Below are 17,958 nucleotides of genomic sequence, written 5' to 3'. Positions count from 1 at the left end.
AGTTCACATGCTCTTTTAGACAACAGTTCACATGCTCTATAGACAACAGTTCACATGCTCTCCAGACAACAGTTGGCATGCTCTCTAGACAACCGTTGGAATGCTCTATAGACAACAGTTCACATGCTCTATAGACAACAGTTGGAATGCTCTATAGACAACAGTTCACATGCTCTCTAGACAACCGTTGGAATGCTCTATAGACAACAGTTCACATGCTCTCTAGACAACAGTTGGCATGCTCTCTAGACAACAGTTGGCATGCTCTCTAGACAACAGTTGGCATGCTCTCTAGACAACAGTTGGCATGCTCTCTAGACAACAGTTGGCATGTTCTCTAGACAACAGTTGGCATGCTCTCTAGACAACAGTTGGCATGCTCTCTAGACAACAGTTGGCATGCTCTCTAGACAACAGTTGGCATGCTCTTCAAACAACAGTTGGCATGCTCTCTAGACAACAGTTGGCGTGCTCTCTAGACAACAGTTGGCATGCTCTCTAGACAATAGTTGGCGCACTCTCTAGACAAGAGTTGGCATGCTCTCTAGACAACAGTTGGCATACTCTCTAGACAACAGTTGGCATGCTCTCTAGACAACATTTGGCGCGCTCTCTAGACAACAGTTGGCATGCTCTCTAGACAACAGTTGGCATGCTCTCCAAACAACAGTTGTCATGCTCTCTAGACAACAGTTGGCATGCTCTCTAGACAACAGTTGGCATGCTGTCTAGACAACAGTTGGCATGCTCTCTAGACAACAGTTGGCATGTTCTCTAGACACCAGTTGGCATGCTCTCTAGACAACAGTTGGCATGCTCTCTAGACAACAGTTGGCATGCTCTCTAGACAACATTTGGCATGCTCTCTAGACAACTGTTTACATGCTCTCTAGACAACATTTGGCTCGCTCTCTAGACAACAGTTGGCGTGCTCTCTAGACAACAGTTGGCGTGCTCTCCAGACAACAGTTGGCGTGCTCTCTAGACAACAGTTGGCGTGTTCTCTAGACAACAGTTGGCATGCTCTCTAGACAACAGTTGGCGCGCTCTCTAGACAACAGTTGGCGCGCTCTCTAGACAACAGTTGGCATGCTCTCTAGACAACAGTTGGCGCACTCTCTAGACAACAGTTGACGCGCTCTCTAGACAACAGTTGGCGCGCTCTCTAGACAACAGTTGGCATGCTCTCTAGACAACAGTTGGCATGCTCTCTAGACAACAGTTGGCATGCTCTCTAGACAATAGTTGGCGCACTCTCTAGACAAGAGTTGGCATGCTCTCTAGACAACAGTTGGCATGCTCTTCAAACAACAGTTGGCATGCTCTCTAGACAACAGTTGGCGTGCTCTCTAGACAACAGTTGGCATGCTCTCTAGACAATAGTTGGCGCACTCTCTAGACAAGAGTTGGCATGCTCTCTAGACAACAGTTGGCATACTCTCTAGACAACAGTTGGCATGCTCTCTAGACAACATTTGGCGCGCTCTCTAGACAACAGTTGGCATGCTCTCTAGACAACAGTTGGCATGCTCTCCAAACAACAGTTGTCATGCTCTCTAGACAACAGTTGGCATGCTCTCTAGACAACAGTTGGCATGCTGTCTAGACAACAGTTGGCATGCTCTCTAGACAACAGTTGGCATGTTCTCTAGACACCAGTTGGCATGCTCTCTAGACAACAGTTGGCATGCTCTCTAGACAACAGTTGGCATGCTCTCTAGACAACATTTGGCATGCTCTCTAGACAACTGTTTACATGCTCTCTAGACAACATTTGGCTCGCTCTCTAGACAACAGTTGGCGTGCTCTCTAGACAACAGTTGGCGTGCTCTCCAGACAACAGTTGGCGTGCTCTCTAGACAACAGTTGGCGTGTTCTCTAGACAACAGTTGGCATGCTCTCTAGACAACAGTTGGCGCGCTCTCTAGACAACAGTTGGCGCGCTCTCTAGACAACAGTTGGCATGCTCTCTAGACAACAGTTGGCGCACTCTCTAGACAACAGTTGACGCGCTCTCTAGACAACAGTTGGCGCGCTCTCTAGACAACAGTTGGCATGCTCTCTAGACAACAGTTGGCATGCTCTCTAGACAACAGTTGGCATGCTCTCTAGACAATAGTTGGCGCACTCTCTAGACAAGAGTTGGCATGCTCTCTAGACAACAGTTGGCATACTCTCTAGACAACAGTTGGCATGCTCTCTAGACAACATTTGGCGCGCTCTCTAGACAACAGTTGGCATGCTCTCTAGACAACAGTTGGCATGCTCTCCAAACTACAGTTGTCATGCTCTCTAGACAACAGTTGGCATGCTCTCTAGACAACAGTTGGCATGCTGTCTAGACAACAGTTGGCATGCTCTCTAGACAACAGTTGGCATGTTCTCTAGACAACAGTTGGCATGCTCTCTAGACAACAGTTGGCATGCTCTCTAGACAACAGTTGGCATGCTCTCTAGACAACAGTTGGCATGTTCTCTAGACAACAGTTGGCATGCTCTTCAAACAACAGTTGGCATGCTCTCTAGACAACAGTTGGCATGCTCTCCAAACAACAGTTGGCACGCTCTCTAGACAACAGTTGGCGCGCTCTCTAGACAACAGTTGGCGCGCTCTCTAGACAACAGTTGGCATGCTCTCTAGACAACAGTTGGCGCACTCTCTAGACAACAGTTGACGCGGTCTCTAGACAACAGTTGGCGCGCTCTCTAGACAACAGTTGGCATGCTCTCTAGACAACAGTTGGCATGCTCTCTAAACAACAGTTGGCATGCTCTCTAAACAACTGTTTACATGCTCTCTAGACAACATTTGGCGTTGTCTCTAGACAACAGTTGGCTCACTCTCTAGACAACAGTTGGCATGCTCTCTAGACAACAGTTGGCATGCTCTCTAGACAACAGTTGGCATGCTCTCTAGACAACAGTTGGCATGCTCTCTAGACAACAGTTGGCATGCTCTCTAGACAACAGTTGGCGTGCTCTCTAGACAACAGTTGGCGTGCTCTCCAGACAACAGTTGGCGTGCTCTCTAGACAACAGTTGGCGTGCTCTCTAGACAACCGTTGGAATGCTCTATAGACAACAGTTCACATGCTCTATAGACAACAGTTGGAATGCTCTATAGACAACAGTTCACATGCTCTCTAGACAACCGTTGGAATGCTCTATAGACAACAGTTCACATGCTCTCTAGACAACAGTGTGCGCGCTCTCTAGACAACAGTTGGTGCGACCCCACCCATGTAAAATAAAAAAAGGAATTTTAACATACAATGGTTACTTTTTTATTTGGGGCTATGGCAGTCAATTGAAAAACATTTGAACAGTATTTCTGATTGTCAACCCAACTCACCATGACATATTTTTAATGTGGGGCGATGACAGGCAGTTGAAAATGAATCTGACATAATGGAGCTTATTTCACCACCACTAATGAGATGGGTGTGCTTGATGCCTTGGAACTTCTCTAAGTCAGGGGGCGTGGTCGACAGTGTGCATCTAATTTCTGCTGTTGCATCCAACCTGGATCGATATTTGGCTTTAATGCAGACGAGAGCACCGCAGATATGAGCTGGCAAAGGGTAGTCTACCATTAGTTTTATGGTGCTTTCAAGACAACTGGGAACTCTGAAAATACAAGGTCGTGACATTACTTATCTTTAGGTCGGATAGTCAGAACTCTAGAAAGAGCCCAGAGTTCCCGAGTTGTAATTCTTGATGAGTTGATGACCGTTCCCCCAAAAAAAATCCCAGTCTGAGCTCGTTTCTTTCCCGTGTTCCCAGTTGTCTTGAACGCACTGAAGTCGGAAGTTGGAAAAAAACTCCTCCGTAGTGACCACATTATTGTCTGCTGCATTCAGTCACATGACAGCTCGAGCCAGGATCACAGTCAAATGGATTGGGAAGTAGGTCAGTACCAATGTGCTCTTCCAAGCGTTGGATGTGAGCAGTCATCACTCTTTTAGGACACTTAATGTTGCTGTTTTCTGTTATTTTCTTTTCGTTACACCGAAAGTCAACCAATTCTGTTTTTTTTACAACCATTGTGAATGACAACAGCTCCTCTCTCAATGCAAAAATATATCCTACACTCCCCCTCGATAACCACCAAGCCTCGGTGTGAAAAAGAACATTGTCATGCTCAAATCCCATATCTCCACATCGTGGAGGAGGAGCGCAGTGGATGTGATTTGATGTAGTTTACAATTGAAGTTACCTGCTGCAGTATCTCTGAGTTCTGTGCTCAGCTCTTTTGCAGCTAGTTGCTCTCGGTGTATCATACAATGTGTCCATATGGCAGAGGCAGACACATTCAGAACTAGCAGGCAGAGGCCTGCCCTCTGTCCCGCCATGGATGGAGCCCTATCTGTGCAAAAGAACCCACCATTCCATCCCATCGAATCTGTTTTTGTCAATATAGTCATGCAGCACACTATGCCGTTTTATGCTCGAGAATCGTGAGACTGAACAATATGTCAATGCATGGGCATCTCTGCCCACGCAGCTAATGTCCATTTGGAGAGCATAAACTGGGGTGTTTTTGAGTCGTCCAGTCAGAGTTTCCTCTTGATTGCTTTTAATAGCATACATTCTTCGTTTAACAGTGTTATCTGACAAAGGTATTCATGTGAGTTTCTGTGCCTCTGCCTCCCCACACATTGTTTTCACCGTATCAATTGCGTCCAGTAATATCAAAGTCTCTGCAATAGTGTAGTTTCATAGCGTAGCAGGCCTAGCCTTTCACCGTGGGCATGATTCAAGTGCAACGCTCAAGTGTGCCTTTTTCCTGTGATCTAAGGGCGCTCTCTGGTTGAATTTGATCGTTTATATATGAATATCACTTATCACTTCTATTTTTAAGGTTAACCACATTAGATTTTGAAATGTGCAAAGACAATATTATAATATCTATATATTTTTGTATTAAAAAAAAGGCAAAAAAGAAACATCCCTTTTTCAGGACCCTGTCTTTCAAAGATAATTCGTAAAAATCCAAATAACTTCACAGATCTTCCTTGTAAAGGGTTTAAACACTGTTTCCCATGCTTTTTCAATAAACCATAAACAATTCATGAACATGCACCTGTGGAACAGCCGTTATAAGACACTAACAGCTTACAGTTATTAAAACTTAGGACACTAAAGAGGCCTTTCTACTGGCTCAGGGAAAAAGAAAGATGCCCAGGGACACTGAAGAGTCCTTTCTACTGGCTCAGGGCAAAAGAAAGATGCCCAGGGTCCCTGCTCATCTGCGTGAACGTGCCTTAGGCATGCTGCAAGGAGGCATGTGTGTCCAGGGCAATAAATTGCATAAAAATAAATGTCCATACTGTGAGAAACCTAAGACAGTGCTACAGGGAGACAGGGTGGACAGCTGATCGTCCTCACAGTGGCAGACCACGTGTAACAACACCGGCATAGATAGGTACATCCGAACATCACACCTGCGGGACAGGTACAGGATGGCAACAACAACTGCCCGAGTTACACCAGGAACGCACATCAATGCTCAGACTGTCCGCAATAGGCTGAGAGAGGCTGGACTGAGGGCTTGTAGGCCTGTTGTAAGGCAGGTCCTCACCAGGCACAAACCCACCGTTGCTGGACCAGACAGGACTGACAAAAAGTGCTCTTCACCTGCGAGTCGCGGTTTTGTCTCACTAGGGGTGATGGTCGGATTCGCGTTTATCGTCGAAGGAATGAGCGTTACACCGAGGCCTGTACTCTGGAGCGGGATCAATTTGGAGGTGGAGGGTCTGTCATGGCCTGGGGCGGTGTGTCACAGCATCATCGGACTGAGCTTGTTGTCATTGCAGGCAATCTCAATGCTGTGCGTTAAAGGGCAGACATCCTCCTCCCTCATGTGGTACCCTTTCTGCAGGCTCATCCTGACATGACCCTCCAGCATGACAATGCCACCAGCCATACAGCTCGTTCTGTGCGTGATTTCCTACAAGACAGGAATGTCAGTGTTCTGCCATGGCCAGCGAAGAGCCCGGATCTCAATCCCATTGAGCACGTCTGGGACCTGTTGGATCGGAGGGTGAGGGCTAGGACCATTCCTCCCAGAAATGTCTGGGAACTTGCCGGTGCCTTGGTGAAAGAGTGGGGTAACATCTCACAGCAAGAACTGGCAAATCTGGTGCAGTCCATGAGGAGATGCACTGCAGTACTTAATGCATTGGAGCTAGGTTAGGAAGGACACTGTACCACTCATTGATATTAATAGAGTTGTTTTTGGTATTCACCCAGATGAATTTACAGACAATTAATTGAATTTGCTGACAATTCCAGCCTGTAGTTGCTCTATTGAATGATTATTAGGACCACAATGAGCTGCTCTTAGAGGACTTTGTGAAATGGTGTGATGATTCTGTTGCTTAGTTCCAAAGGATTTGTGGATTGATGAGGAAAATGTGTGTTCTTGTGGAACTACACATCTCACATGGAAAAAGACTACATCTCCCAATAGCCCATGTGGCCTGGCAGGAATGATGTGTGTTTTGGGAGATAGCTGGCAGCAGGTTCTGACTGGAGGGAGTACAGCTATGACCGGAATTAACTTTTTTGTAGCAGGTTAGGAGAATTAATGTGGCAGGTTAGGAGACTTAGGTTGAAGTTAGGAAAAGGGTTAGGTTAAGGGTTAGCTAAAATGCTCTCCTAACTTGCTACGACAAGTAACTTCCGGTCGTATCTGCACTCCCTCTAGTCACAACTCTGGCAGCTCTTCCTGATTGGGGGACTATTCTATGCAAGTCTGTTGGGCCAGCTACAGTTGGTGGATTCATACTGGAGGCAGAATGGGATGTGATTAGCCACCCTATGGCATGGCTACTGGGTTGGATATCTTATCAGAATATGTTTCATAATAGTTTAGGTCTGGTAGTTTCAGTGAGGCTGATGAGTAAGTGCTATATTAATATGGTCTTGAGATAAAACAGGTCCAACAGTCTGACTCTTCTCTGCTGTAGCCTTGAGTGGAGAAATTATGTTTTAAACCAGCTGTGATCCCATTGATCTAGTCATTTAACATCAGTACTTTCCTTTGTATGACAAGATCATGTTCATACTGTATGCAGAAAGCTGTTATACAGTATGTCAAACTCGAATGATGGTACTCTGGTGTAGAAAGCTTGCATTCTACTATAGAAATCTGGTGTTCTACTAAAACCAGGCATTCTAGTAAAGACAGATAGTGATCAACAATAGAAAGCGAGCTGCTGCTCATTTTAGAAACACACCAGAATAGAAAGCTGCTGTTGTAGGCTACTGTGCAAAACTGGTGTTCAAGAATTCTAATATAGAAAGCTGTATTTGGAAATCTGGTGTTCTGCTCTAGAAATCTGGTGTTCTACTACAGAAATCTGGTGTTCTGCTATAGAAACCGGGTGTTCTGCTCTAGAAATCTGGTGTTCTACTACAGAAATCTGGTGTTCTGCTACAGAAATCTGGTGTTCTGCTATAGAAATATGTTCTTTTGCTATAGAAATATGTTATTTTGCTATAGAAATATGTTATTTTGCTATAGAAATATGTTGTTCTGCTATAGAAATCTGGTGTTCTGCTATAGACATCTGGTGTTCTGCTATAGAAATCTGGTGTTCTGCTATAGAAATCTGGTGTTCTGCTATAGAAATCTGGTGTTCTGCTATAGAAATCTGGTGTTCTGCTATAGACATCTGGTGTTCTGCTATAGAAATCTGGTGTTCTACTACAGAAATCTGGTGTTCTGCTATAGAAACCGGGTGTTCTGCTCTAGAAATCTGGTGTTCTACTACAGAAATCTGGTGTTCTGCTATAGAAACCGGGTGTTCTGCTCTAGAAATCTGGTGTTCTACTACAGAAATCTGGTGTTCTGCTACAGAAATCTGGTGTTCTGCTATAGAAATCTGGTGTTCTGCTATAGAAATCTGGTGTTCTGCTATAGAAATCTGGTGTTCTGCTATAGAAATCTGGTGTTCTGCTATAGAAATCTGGTGTTCTGCTATAGAAATCTGGTGTTCTGCTATAGAAATCTGGTGTTCTATAGAAATCTGGTGTTCTGCTATAGAAATCTGGTGTTCTATAGAAATCTGGTGTTCTATAGAAATCTGGTGTTCTATAGAAATCTGGTGTTCTATAGAAATCTGGTGTTCTATAGAAATCTGGTGTTCTGCTATAGAAATCTGGTGTTCTATAGAAATCTGGTGTTCTATAGAAATCTGGTGTTCTGCTATAGAAATCTGGTGTTCTATAGAAATCTGGTGTTCTATAGAAATCTGGTGTTCTGCTATAGAAAGCTGGTGTTCTATAGAAATCTGGTGTTCTGCTATAGAAAGCTGGTGTTCTATAGAAATCTGGTGTTCTGCTATAGAAAGCTGGTGTTCTATAGAAATCTGGTGTTCTGCTATAGAAATCTGGTGTTCTATAGAAATCTGGTGTTCTATAGAAATCTGGTGTTCTGCTATAGAAATCTGGTGTTCTATAGAAATCTGGTGTTCTATAGAAATCTGGTGTTCTGCTATAGAAAGCTGGTGTTCTTTAGAAATATGTTATTCTTCTATAGAAGTAGGGTGTTCTGCTATAGAAATGGGGTGTTCTGCTATAGAAATGGGGTGTTCTGCTATAGAAATCTGGTGTTCTTTAGAAATATGTTATTCTTCTATAGAAGTAGGGTGTTCTGCTATAGAAATGGGGTGTTCTGCTATAGAAATCTGGTGTTCTGCTATAGAAATGGGGTGTTCTGCTATAGAAATGGGGTGTTCTGCTATAGAAATCTGGTGTTCTGCTATAGAAATGGGGTGTTCTGCTATAGAAATGGGGTGTTCTGCTATAGAAATGGGGTGTTCTGCTATAGAAATCTGGTGTTCTACTATAGAAAGCTGGTGTTCTTTAGAAATATGTTATTCTTCTATAGAAGTAGGGTGTTCTGCTATAGAAATGGGGTGTTCTGCTATAGAAATCTGGTGTTCTGCTATAGAAATGGGGTGTTCTGCTATAGAAATGGGGTGTTCTGCTATAGAAATCTGGTGTTCTGCTATAGAAAGCTGGTGTTCTTTAGAAATATGTTATTCTTCTATAGAAGTAGGGTGTTCTGCTATAGAAATGGGGTGTTCTGCTATAGAAATGGGGTGTTCTGCTATAGAAATGGGGTGTTCTGCTATAGAAATGGGGTGTTCTGCTATAGAAATTGGGTGTTCTGCTACAGAAATGGGGTGTTCTGCTATAGAAATAGGGTGTTCTGCTATAGAAATAGGGTGTTCTGCTATAGAAATTGGGTGTTCTGCTATAGAAATCTGGTGTTCTGCTATAGAAATCTGGTGTTCTGCTATAGAAATCTGGTGTTCTGCTATAGAAATAGGGTGTTCTGCTATAGAAATGGGGTGTTCTGCTATAGAAATGGGGTGTTCTGCTATAGAAATTGGGTGTTCTGCTACAGAAATGGGGTGTTCTGCTATAGAAATGGGGTGTTCTGCTATAGAAATCTGGTGTTCTGCTATAGAAATGGGGTGTTCTGCTATATAAATGGGGTGTTCTGCTATAGAAATTGGGTGTTCTGCTATAGAAATGGGGTGTTCTGCTATAGAAATTGGGTGTTCTGCTACAGAAATGGGGTGTTCTGCTATAGAAATCTGGTGTTCTGCTATAGAAATCGGGTGTTCTGCTATAGAAATGGGGTGTTCTGCTATAGAAATCTGGTGTTCTGCTATAGAAATGGGGTGTTCTGCTATAGAAATGGGGTGTTCTGCTATAGAAATATGGTGTTCTGCTATAGAAATATGGTGTTCTGCTATAGAAATCTGGCATTCTGGAGGCAGAATGGGATGTGTAACTGGTCTCTGTGGAAACGGCAGAGCGAGAGACAGACAGACAGACTGTGATGAGGAGCGGGGAAATGCAAGAGGAAGTGATATAATTTCCGTTGTGGAGGGAAGATTAGGGGGAAACAAAGGCAGGGATTATCTCTGCACAGGGCTATAATAGCACTACGCACACAGCCTCTGCAGAACGGGCCCGCCACAGGTCTCTTTGGACCACAGAACAGAGACCGGGTCTCCCAACCACACCCGCAGGGTCTTTCTCCCATCCACGCACTTCCTCATTCCAAGCCAGCTCAGAAGAACTACAATGCCCAGCTGCATATGGGAGAGTAACCAGGGACCTGGGATTAAGGGTCATTATTTCTCCTCATTATTGACCTTCATATTGTTGTGTCTCTCTGAGGAGAGAACAGTATGGTCATGTTATCACTGTCCTCTCAGCACAGGAATCAGAACTTCACATTGGATGTCTCTCATTATAGGGCTTAGTCTAATTAGGAGAACATACATGACAATATGCCAATGCGTGAGGTCCACATCAATGCTGTGTTCCCACTTGCATTCATTTCAAGGGTGTACAGTACAATGATGCAATCATGTACAGTACATTTATTTTTATTTTTTTATTTCACCTTTATTTAACCAGGTAGGCTACTGGAGAACAAGTTCTCATTTACAACTGCGACCTGGCCAAGATACCTGGCCAAGATAAAGCATAGCAGTGTGAACAGACAACACAGAGTTACACATGGAGTAAACAATTAACAAGTCAATAATACAGTAGAAAAAAAAGAAAAAAGAGAGAGTCTATATACATTGTGTGCAAAAGGCATGAGGAGGTAGGTGAATAATTACAATTTAGCAGATTAACACTGGAGTGATAAATGATCAGATGGTTATGTGCAGGTAGAGATACTGGTGTGCAAAAGAGCAGAAAAGTAAATAAATATAAACAGTATGGGGATGAGGTAGGTAAATTGGGTGGGCTATTTACCGATAGACTATGTACAGCTGCAGCGATCGGTTAGCTGCTCAGATAGCAGATGTTTGAAGTTGGTGAGGGAGATAAAAGTCTCCAACTTCAGCGATTTTTGCAATTTGTTCCAGTCACAGGCAGCAGAGAACTGGAATGAAAGGCGGCCAAATGAGGTGTTGGCTTTAGGGATGATCAGTGAGATACACCTGCTGGAGCACGTGCTACGGATGGGTGTTGCCATCGTGACCAGTGAACTGAGATTTACCTAGCATGGACTTGTAGATGACCTGGAGCCAGTGGGTCTGGCGACGAATATGTAGCGAGGGCCAGCAAACTAGAGCATAAAAGTCGCAGTGGTGGGTGGTATAAGGTGCTTTAGTGACAAAACGGATGGCACTGTGATAAACTGCATCCAGTTTGCTGAGTAGAGTATTGGAAGCTATTTGGTAAATGACATCGCTGAAGCCGAGGATCGGTAGGATAGTCAGTTTTACTAGGGTAAGTTTGGCGGCGTGAGTGAAGGAGGCTTTGTTGCGGAATAGGAAGCCGACTCTAGAAGGGTCCATGAATACATCATTGTACTGTACACAATATACTTCTCTGTTCTTCTCAGAGAGTAATCGATGATTGATTTATTAATTGACAGTATTTTTTTTAAGTCACTTTAAGTGGCTGGAAATAGTCTTGTGGTTAGATTGAGACCAAGTGAGAGGAGGGGTAAAACCCTGTTGATAGGTAGAAAGTAAGACAGATGGAGAGAAAGTGACAGGTTATGTACGGCATATGATGGAGGACAAAGCAGGAGGAAGAGATAAAATAATGGGGGAGACAGAAAGAGAGAGAAAGTGTTAGTCTGAGATATTTTAAATTCTGGAGCTGAAAGTCCCTCCATCTGTGGTGGTGGTTGTGGGACTGAGTGATTTCTATGATTGACCATAATCCCAGCCCAGTGCTAGAAGAGAGACAGACATAATGGACTCTCTCTGCAGACGGACTGCACTCACTCTAACAGGCTCAACTGGCTGGCTGCTGAGGAGGACCACTGGTCCAGTCAGACTGGAGCTTCTCCCCCTACTGGACACAGGGTGATAGGACTCAGGCAAAATACTGCTGACCAACTGGTAGATTTAACCTTATGTGAAGGAAGTGTCTGAATGCTCACTTGGTCACTGGTAAGATTGACAGGCAGGAAGTCAGAGCAGACTTGTTTTTGGGGCTTTGCTAACTGCAGATGTCACTGTGGGGATCGAACCACCTTTAGCAGTCATGCACAGTGTTAAGGGCCGTATGTTATTGCAGACTACTGTATGTCACCCAGACACAGTGTTTAGAGGTCAATAAACAGGTGTTGAGTGCCGCAATACACTGCTGCCGCAATCACACGGACTAAACACAGTGTGTTTTGTTGAGTGGCCTGTGTAGTGTTGTTTTTCGAGTGCCCTCGAGATCAACCCGGAGAACAATGTGTTGTGCTGAGTGCCCTTATTGTCACACAGGCCGGCTGAGTGGAGGTCTGGACTGGAGGACCCTAACTCACTGCAGAAATCAGACAGGCGGGTGGGCGGGGCAGGCGTTACGGTGTGGTGTGTCGTTTAGTGGGCTCAACACAGCATGACATGGCTGGACCCTGGTATGCTGTCATTCCTCCTAAAATAACACAACTTTGGAACAGAGCAAATCCTCTGGAACAGAGCAAATAGAACAGTTAGGAATATTAAATGTGCTAATCGCCTCTCACTGAGCTTTTCATTATGGCTTTTAAGTTCCACAAGTTTAGAAGTGAGAGAGAGACAGAGAGATAGAGAGAGAGAGATCGTTAGAGAGAGATCCTCGGATCCGCCAGGTGTGCAGTAACATCACAGACAAGGACTGAACAAACAGCTCTGATGATCCATCCACCTCTTGTACAGTACAGTAATACTGTCAGCTAGTCGATGATATAGTGTGAAGGGTTGGAGATGTATAGCTACAGTAAAGCACTCTGTGGACAGCACACAGTGTTTCTACTGCTTGACCTTGTCTGTAGCATCACCATCAGTGATATAGATGGTGTTAGAGACATTAAAGCAGTGATATTGAAACTGCTGGACTGTGCTGTGTTACAGTAGTTAGACTGGGTCCATGTCTCTGTACTGTGTTGGCCGGCCTGTGCTGTGCTGATCTTATCTGTTCTGTACTGTTCTGATCTCACTATGCTCATCCAGCTGCACTAAGTGGCTTGGCTCCAGCCACCAACATAGATTATATACCCCCTGTCCGTCTCTCAGTCTGATTCATGGTCTGTTTGTGTAGCCCATTCATCTGGGCCAACACACAGTAGGAGAGACACATGAAGACACATGGCTGTTTTGGAGCAGGGAGGTACTACTTTAAGCTGCTAGAGGAGAGATACGGCCCAGAGACATGGAGCCTTACTGAGAGACTGTAAAAACACAATACTGAAGAAGAAGCCAGAGAAACAGACGACTGAGGAAGAAGCCAGAGAAACAGATGACTGAGGAAGAAGCCAGAGAAACAGATGACTGAGGAAGAAGCCAGAGAAACAGATGACTGAGGAAGAAGCCAGAGAAACAGATGACTGAGGAAGAAGCCAGAGACAGACAACTGAGGAAGAAGCCAGAGAAACAGATGACTGAGGAAGAAGCCAGAGAAACAGATGACTGAGGAAAAAGCCAGAGAAACAGATGACTGAGGAAGAAGCCAGAGAAACAGACGACTGAGGAAGAAGCCAGAGAAACAGACGACTGAGGAAGAAGCCAGAGAAACAGATGACTGAGGAAGAAGCCAGAGAAACAGACGACTGAGGAAGAAGCCAGAGAAACAGATGACTGGGGAAGAAGACAGAGAAACAGATGACTGGGGAAGAAGCCAGAGAAACAGATGACTGGGGAAGAAGCCAGAGAAACAGATGACTGGGGAAGAAGACAGAGAAACAGATGACTGAGGAAGAAGCCAGAGAAACAGATGACTGAGGAAGAAGCCAGAGAAACAGATGACTGAGGAAGAAGCCAGAGACAGACAACTGAGGAAGAAGCCAGAGAAACAGACGACTGAGGAAGAAGCCAGAGAAACAGATGACTGGGGAAGAAGACAGATCATCAGGAAGGAAGGACAGAGAAGGAGGGAGGAACCATTCTTCATATGCAGTGTCATGGACTACATTTGTATTTCCTCATTCATCATGATTCATGTCCTCTTCCCCTTTTTAGAATTTCCGTCTCCTTGAAGAGACGTAACAGATAGACAGAGATGTATTGACGGACTACCACCGTTTGGCATTGAAAGGTCCCACTTTAGACAAACAACAACTCGTAAAGGCTTTATATCTTCATAAGCATTCACAAATCATTTACAGTATATGTAAAGTCATACTATACATGAAGGGTGAGAGAAAAGGTTCTCACTTACATCTGTTATTGTTTTGCCATATGTGGCATAGAGGGCTAACCCTTTAGCCATATGTTCAGTTCTCAGGCCAGTTCAGAGCAGTGTCGAATCTGGAAGTAATTGTTTAGCCAGCAGCACACTCCACTGTTGATCGCTAATTGAAAACTGTTGGATTACGAACACTCAAGAGTGCCCTTTAGCTAGGTTGACCCCTCCGTTATATACACAACGCCACACTGTCACACAACTGAGGAAGTTTCATTTAATGAACTTTGTGGCGATCATTTCATTAGACTAATTAGCTCTGCTGTATGTGTCATTGTTTCACTGGTTCACCTCATTAGTTGTGACTGAATAAAATCTACATTTCATTGTTTTTTAATATAATCCTCATTCAGGTGATTAAGACCCTTATGATCCTGGCATTCAGCTATTGTTTCACTAACAAGGTTAGTGATATCATAAACGGAGTAGGAGGGGCTAGGTCTGGCTAGCTGTGAGTGGGAGGGTCTTAGTGATGGGGTTTCGGGGGGATGGACCTTCAGACAGAAATAGGACACTTCTTTCTCTAACGAGAGTTTATCACTGTCCGTCCTTTAGGAGAGAAGAAAATGTGCTTGGGGAATGTGGTCCCTTTGATGATGTACCAGAAATGAAAGTCCACTTAGTGGGAGTCTAAAAAGGGTTTGTAATTTTCTAGCCCAGGGACTGTGTGGCTGGATGGCTGACTGACTGACTGCCTGACTGGCTGGGTGGATGACTGGTTGGCTGACTGGCTTGTTGACTGGCTGGCTGGCTGACTGGCTGATAGGGGACGCAAACCAGATATTTCCCTAGGGGGTTGAAGTGGGAACAGAGAGGAAACCTAGACACAGTACTGAGGCATGGTACCATGCAGACACACAGTGAAGAGACTGTCTCTTTAGAGACACTCTATTTTGCCATTGGGCGACGAGATATTGTCTGTCGCCCATAAGCTTCTACACATAGACAGTAATACTCCATGTTATAATCCCTGTGCAATTAATTATGTCAGACCTAAATTATAACTATTAATAGTTATGAACCAAAATGCGAAAAACGTGCAGAGAATACGAAAATAAAGCAAGCAACATTGCACTGAACCCCTTCAGCCACGAAAAGGCATTTGACAAAAATTCCTTGTCCTTTTGATTTGGAAAAGTGAAATTTTATTCAACATGTTCATGTTATTCAATGGCCCTCACCTTCTCCACTCCAAATGCTAACTGTATTACCCCTTGGAATAACACCGTTGTAATCACAGTTTTTCTCCAACACACTATAGCTAGCCTAAATATGTCTGGCACCATTTTGCTACAGTACATGGTCTGAAATTGTAGTCATTTAGCTTGCGCCTTACAGAAATGAAATTCCCCTGACAGTTAGGAGAAATGTGTAAGCCCATTGAGGAGCATGCTGAGCTTGGCACCAGTCACTGCCTCTAGAATTATACAGTCTATGAACAGCACTTAGTTCACTTAGTGTTTTCCCTAGAGAACAGGTTGGCACACACACACACAACCACACACTCTGACACCTACCCACTGAACCAGAGGAGCCTTTAACCCTGACCTCTGTATTGACCCTTGACCCTGACCTCTGCTTCATGTGTGTTTCCTGTATAGAGGCTGGCCAGGGAGGCGGAGCAGCTGCAGACAGATTTTCCCTGGCTGGACAGTATCAAGGTAAAGTTAGAGCCTCCCTCTCCCTCCCTCCCTCATCCATATTTCTACCCATCTCTCGCACTCTATCTGTCTCTTCATATTTACATTTAAATATAAGTAACTCAACCTGTATTTTGTTGTCTTTTAAATGTCAATGCTATCAGAATTACAGGCACATGCACACACTTACATGCACCACCCAGAGTGAAGATGTGAAGATGTTTTATGTATGTTTGAGCATTTGATAATGTCCCACGGCCTATTTCTACATAATGGTGAATCTGTGTTGTGCGTGTAAGGCCAAAGCAGGTTGAACTTTGTACTTTCCAACACCTGACCTTTAAAACAGCAGAACACCACTCCCTGTTAATGTCAACATCTCAGAACTTTCAGTGTTACTTGGCTTGTGTTTTGTGCGTGTTTGATGCGTGTTTTTGGTGCGTTTGTGTGTGTATCTGTATGTGTCTGTTTGTGTGTGCTCCACTCATTCTCAGATTTACAAACACACAGATGCCCCGTATATATACACACACACACTCATTCTCACAACCATCACAAGATACAACAGCGGGGAGTGTGTGTGTGTGTATCTTCTGTCTCCAGGGATACGAGCTAGCTGTCATGGTACACTTACCACAAATAGATTTTTAACCCCTCGCCTCCCAGGGGATATTTGAGAATAGGCTTTAACTGATTTTTTAAAAATTATTATGAGCCATACTTCCCAGCGAAGTCCATTTTTATTCATGGTCGCTTACACTGAAGCCGAAGTTTGGGGGTGGCAGTGCCTGCACCTCTCTCCACCCACTGTTCCCACCGACCCAGGGTGGTTCTGTCTGTCAGTGCATCTGTCCCCTTCGCTCAGGGCCAGGCAGGACTGATGCCTTCATCTCTGTCTGCCTGTGGCCAGCTGGTCAGCTTTAATGTTGCTCAATCGGATGTGTACCCATGCAGGTAGTTGCATTTGGGTCACAGTGCCCTCACACAGCACACCTGTTCATAGGTAACTGCATCCAATATGGTTTCACCGTCTCTTCAAGTGGAAAAGCCAGCTCTCTCCCTTTCCCACTCACTTCCTCTCTCTCTCTTTCTCTCTCTCTCCCATTATCTCTCTACCTCATCCCTCTGTCTCTCTCCTTCTGTCTGACCCTCACCCCTTCCCCTCACTTCCTCTCTCTCTCTTTCTCTCTCTCTCCCATTATCTCTCTACCTCATCCCTCTGTCTCTCTCCTTCTGTCTGACCATCACCCCTTCCCCTCACTTCCTCTCTCTCTCTCTCTTTCTCTCTCTCTCCCATTATATCTCTACCTCATCCCTCTGTCTCTCTCCTTCTGTCTGACCATCACCCCTTCCCCTCACTTCCTCTCTCTCGCTCTCTCTCTCTCTCCCATTATCTCTCTACCTCATCCCTCTGTCTCTCTCCTTCTGTCTGACCATCACCCCTTCCCCTCACTTCCTCTCTCTCGCTCTCTCTCTCTCTCCCATTATCTCTCTACCTCATCCCTCTGTCTCTCTCCTTCTGTCTGACCCTCACCCCTTCCCGTCACTTCCTCTCTCTCGCTCTCTCTCTCTCTCTCTCCCATTATCTCTCTACCTCATCCCTCTGTCTCTCTCCTTCTGTCTGACCCTCACCCCTTCCCCTCACTTCCTCTCTCTCTCTTTCTCTCTCTCCCATTATCTCTCTACCTCATCCCTCTGTCTCTCTCCTTCTGTCTGACCCTCACCCCTTCCCCTCACTTCCTCTCTCTCGCTCTCTCTCTCTCCCATTATCTCTCTACCTCATCCCTCTGTCTCTCTCCTTCTGTCTGACCCTCACCCCTTCCCCTCACTTCCTCTCTCTCGCTCCCATTATCTCTCTACCTCATCCCTCTGTCTCTCTCCTTCTGTCCGACCCTCACCCTCACCCCTTCCCCTCACTTCCTCTCTCTCTCTCTCTCTCTCTCTCTCCCATTATCTCTCTACCTCATCCCTCTGTCTCTCTCCTTCTGTCTGACCCTCACCCCTTCCCCTCACTTCCTCTCTCGCTCTCTCTCCCATTATCTCTCTACCTCATCCCTCTGTCTCTCTCCTTCTGTCTGACCCTCACCCCTTCCCCTCACTTCCTCTCTCG

At 44.9% G+C, this 17,958-nt stretch overlaps 1 protein-coding gene across 4 annotated transcripts in view; it reads left to right on the top strand.

Moving 5' to 3' along the window:
- Positions 1 to 17,958, top strand: part of LOC112263077 (voltage-dependent calcium channel subunit alpha-2/delta-2-like) — a 296,787-nt gene that overhangs the window by 130,741 nt on the left and 148,088 nt on the right. For all 4 annotated transcript variants that reach the window (XM_042331135.1, XM_042331134.1, XM_042331138.1 and 1 more), the window contains exon 4: positions 15,810 to 15,869. In XM_042331135.1, coding sequence (XP_042187069.1) covers positions 15,810 to 15,869 — 60 coding nt within the window. The remainder of the gene's footprint in view (positions 1 to 15,809; positions 15,870 to 17,958) is intronic.

The sequence above is a fragment of the Oncorhynchus tshawytscha genome, linkage group LG02 (assembly GCF_018296145.1).
Source record: "Oncorhynchus tshawytscha isolate Ot180627B linkage group LG02, Otsh_v2.0, whole genome shotgun sequence".
NCBI lineage: Eukaryota > Metazoa > Chordata > Actinopteri > Salmoniformes > Salmonidae > Oncorhynchus > Oncorhynchus tshawytscha.
The sequence above is the reverse complement of the archived record's forward strand: the minus strand, read 5'-3'. Positions and strand labels throughout refer to the sequence as shown.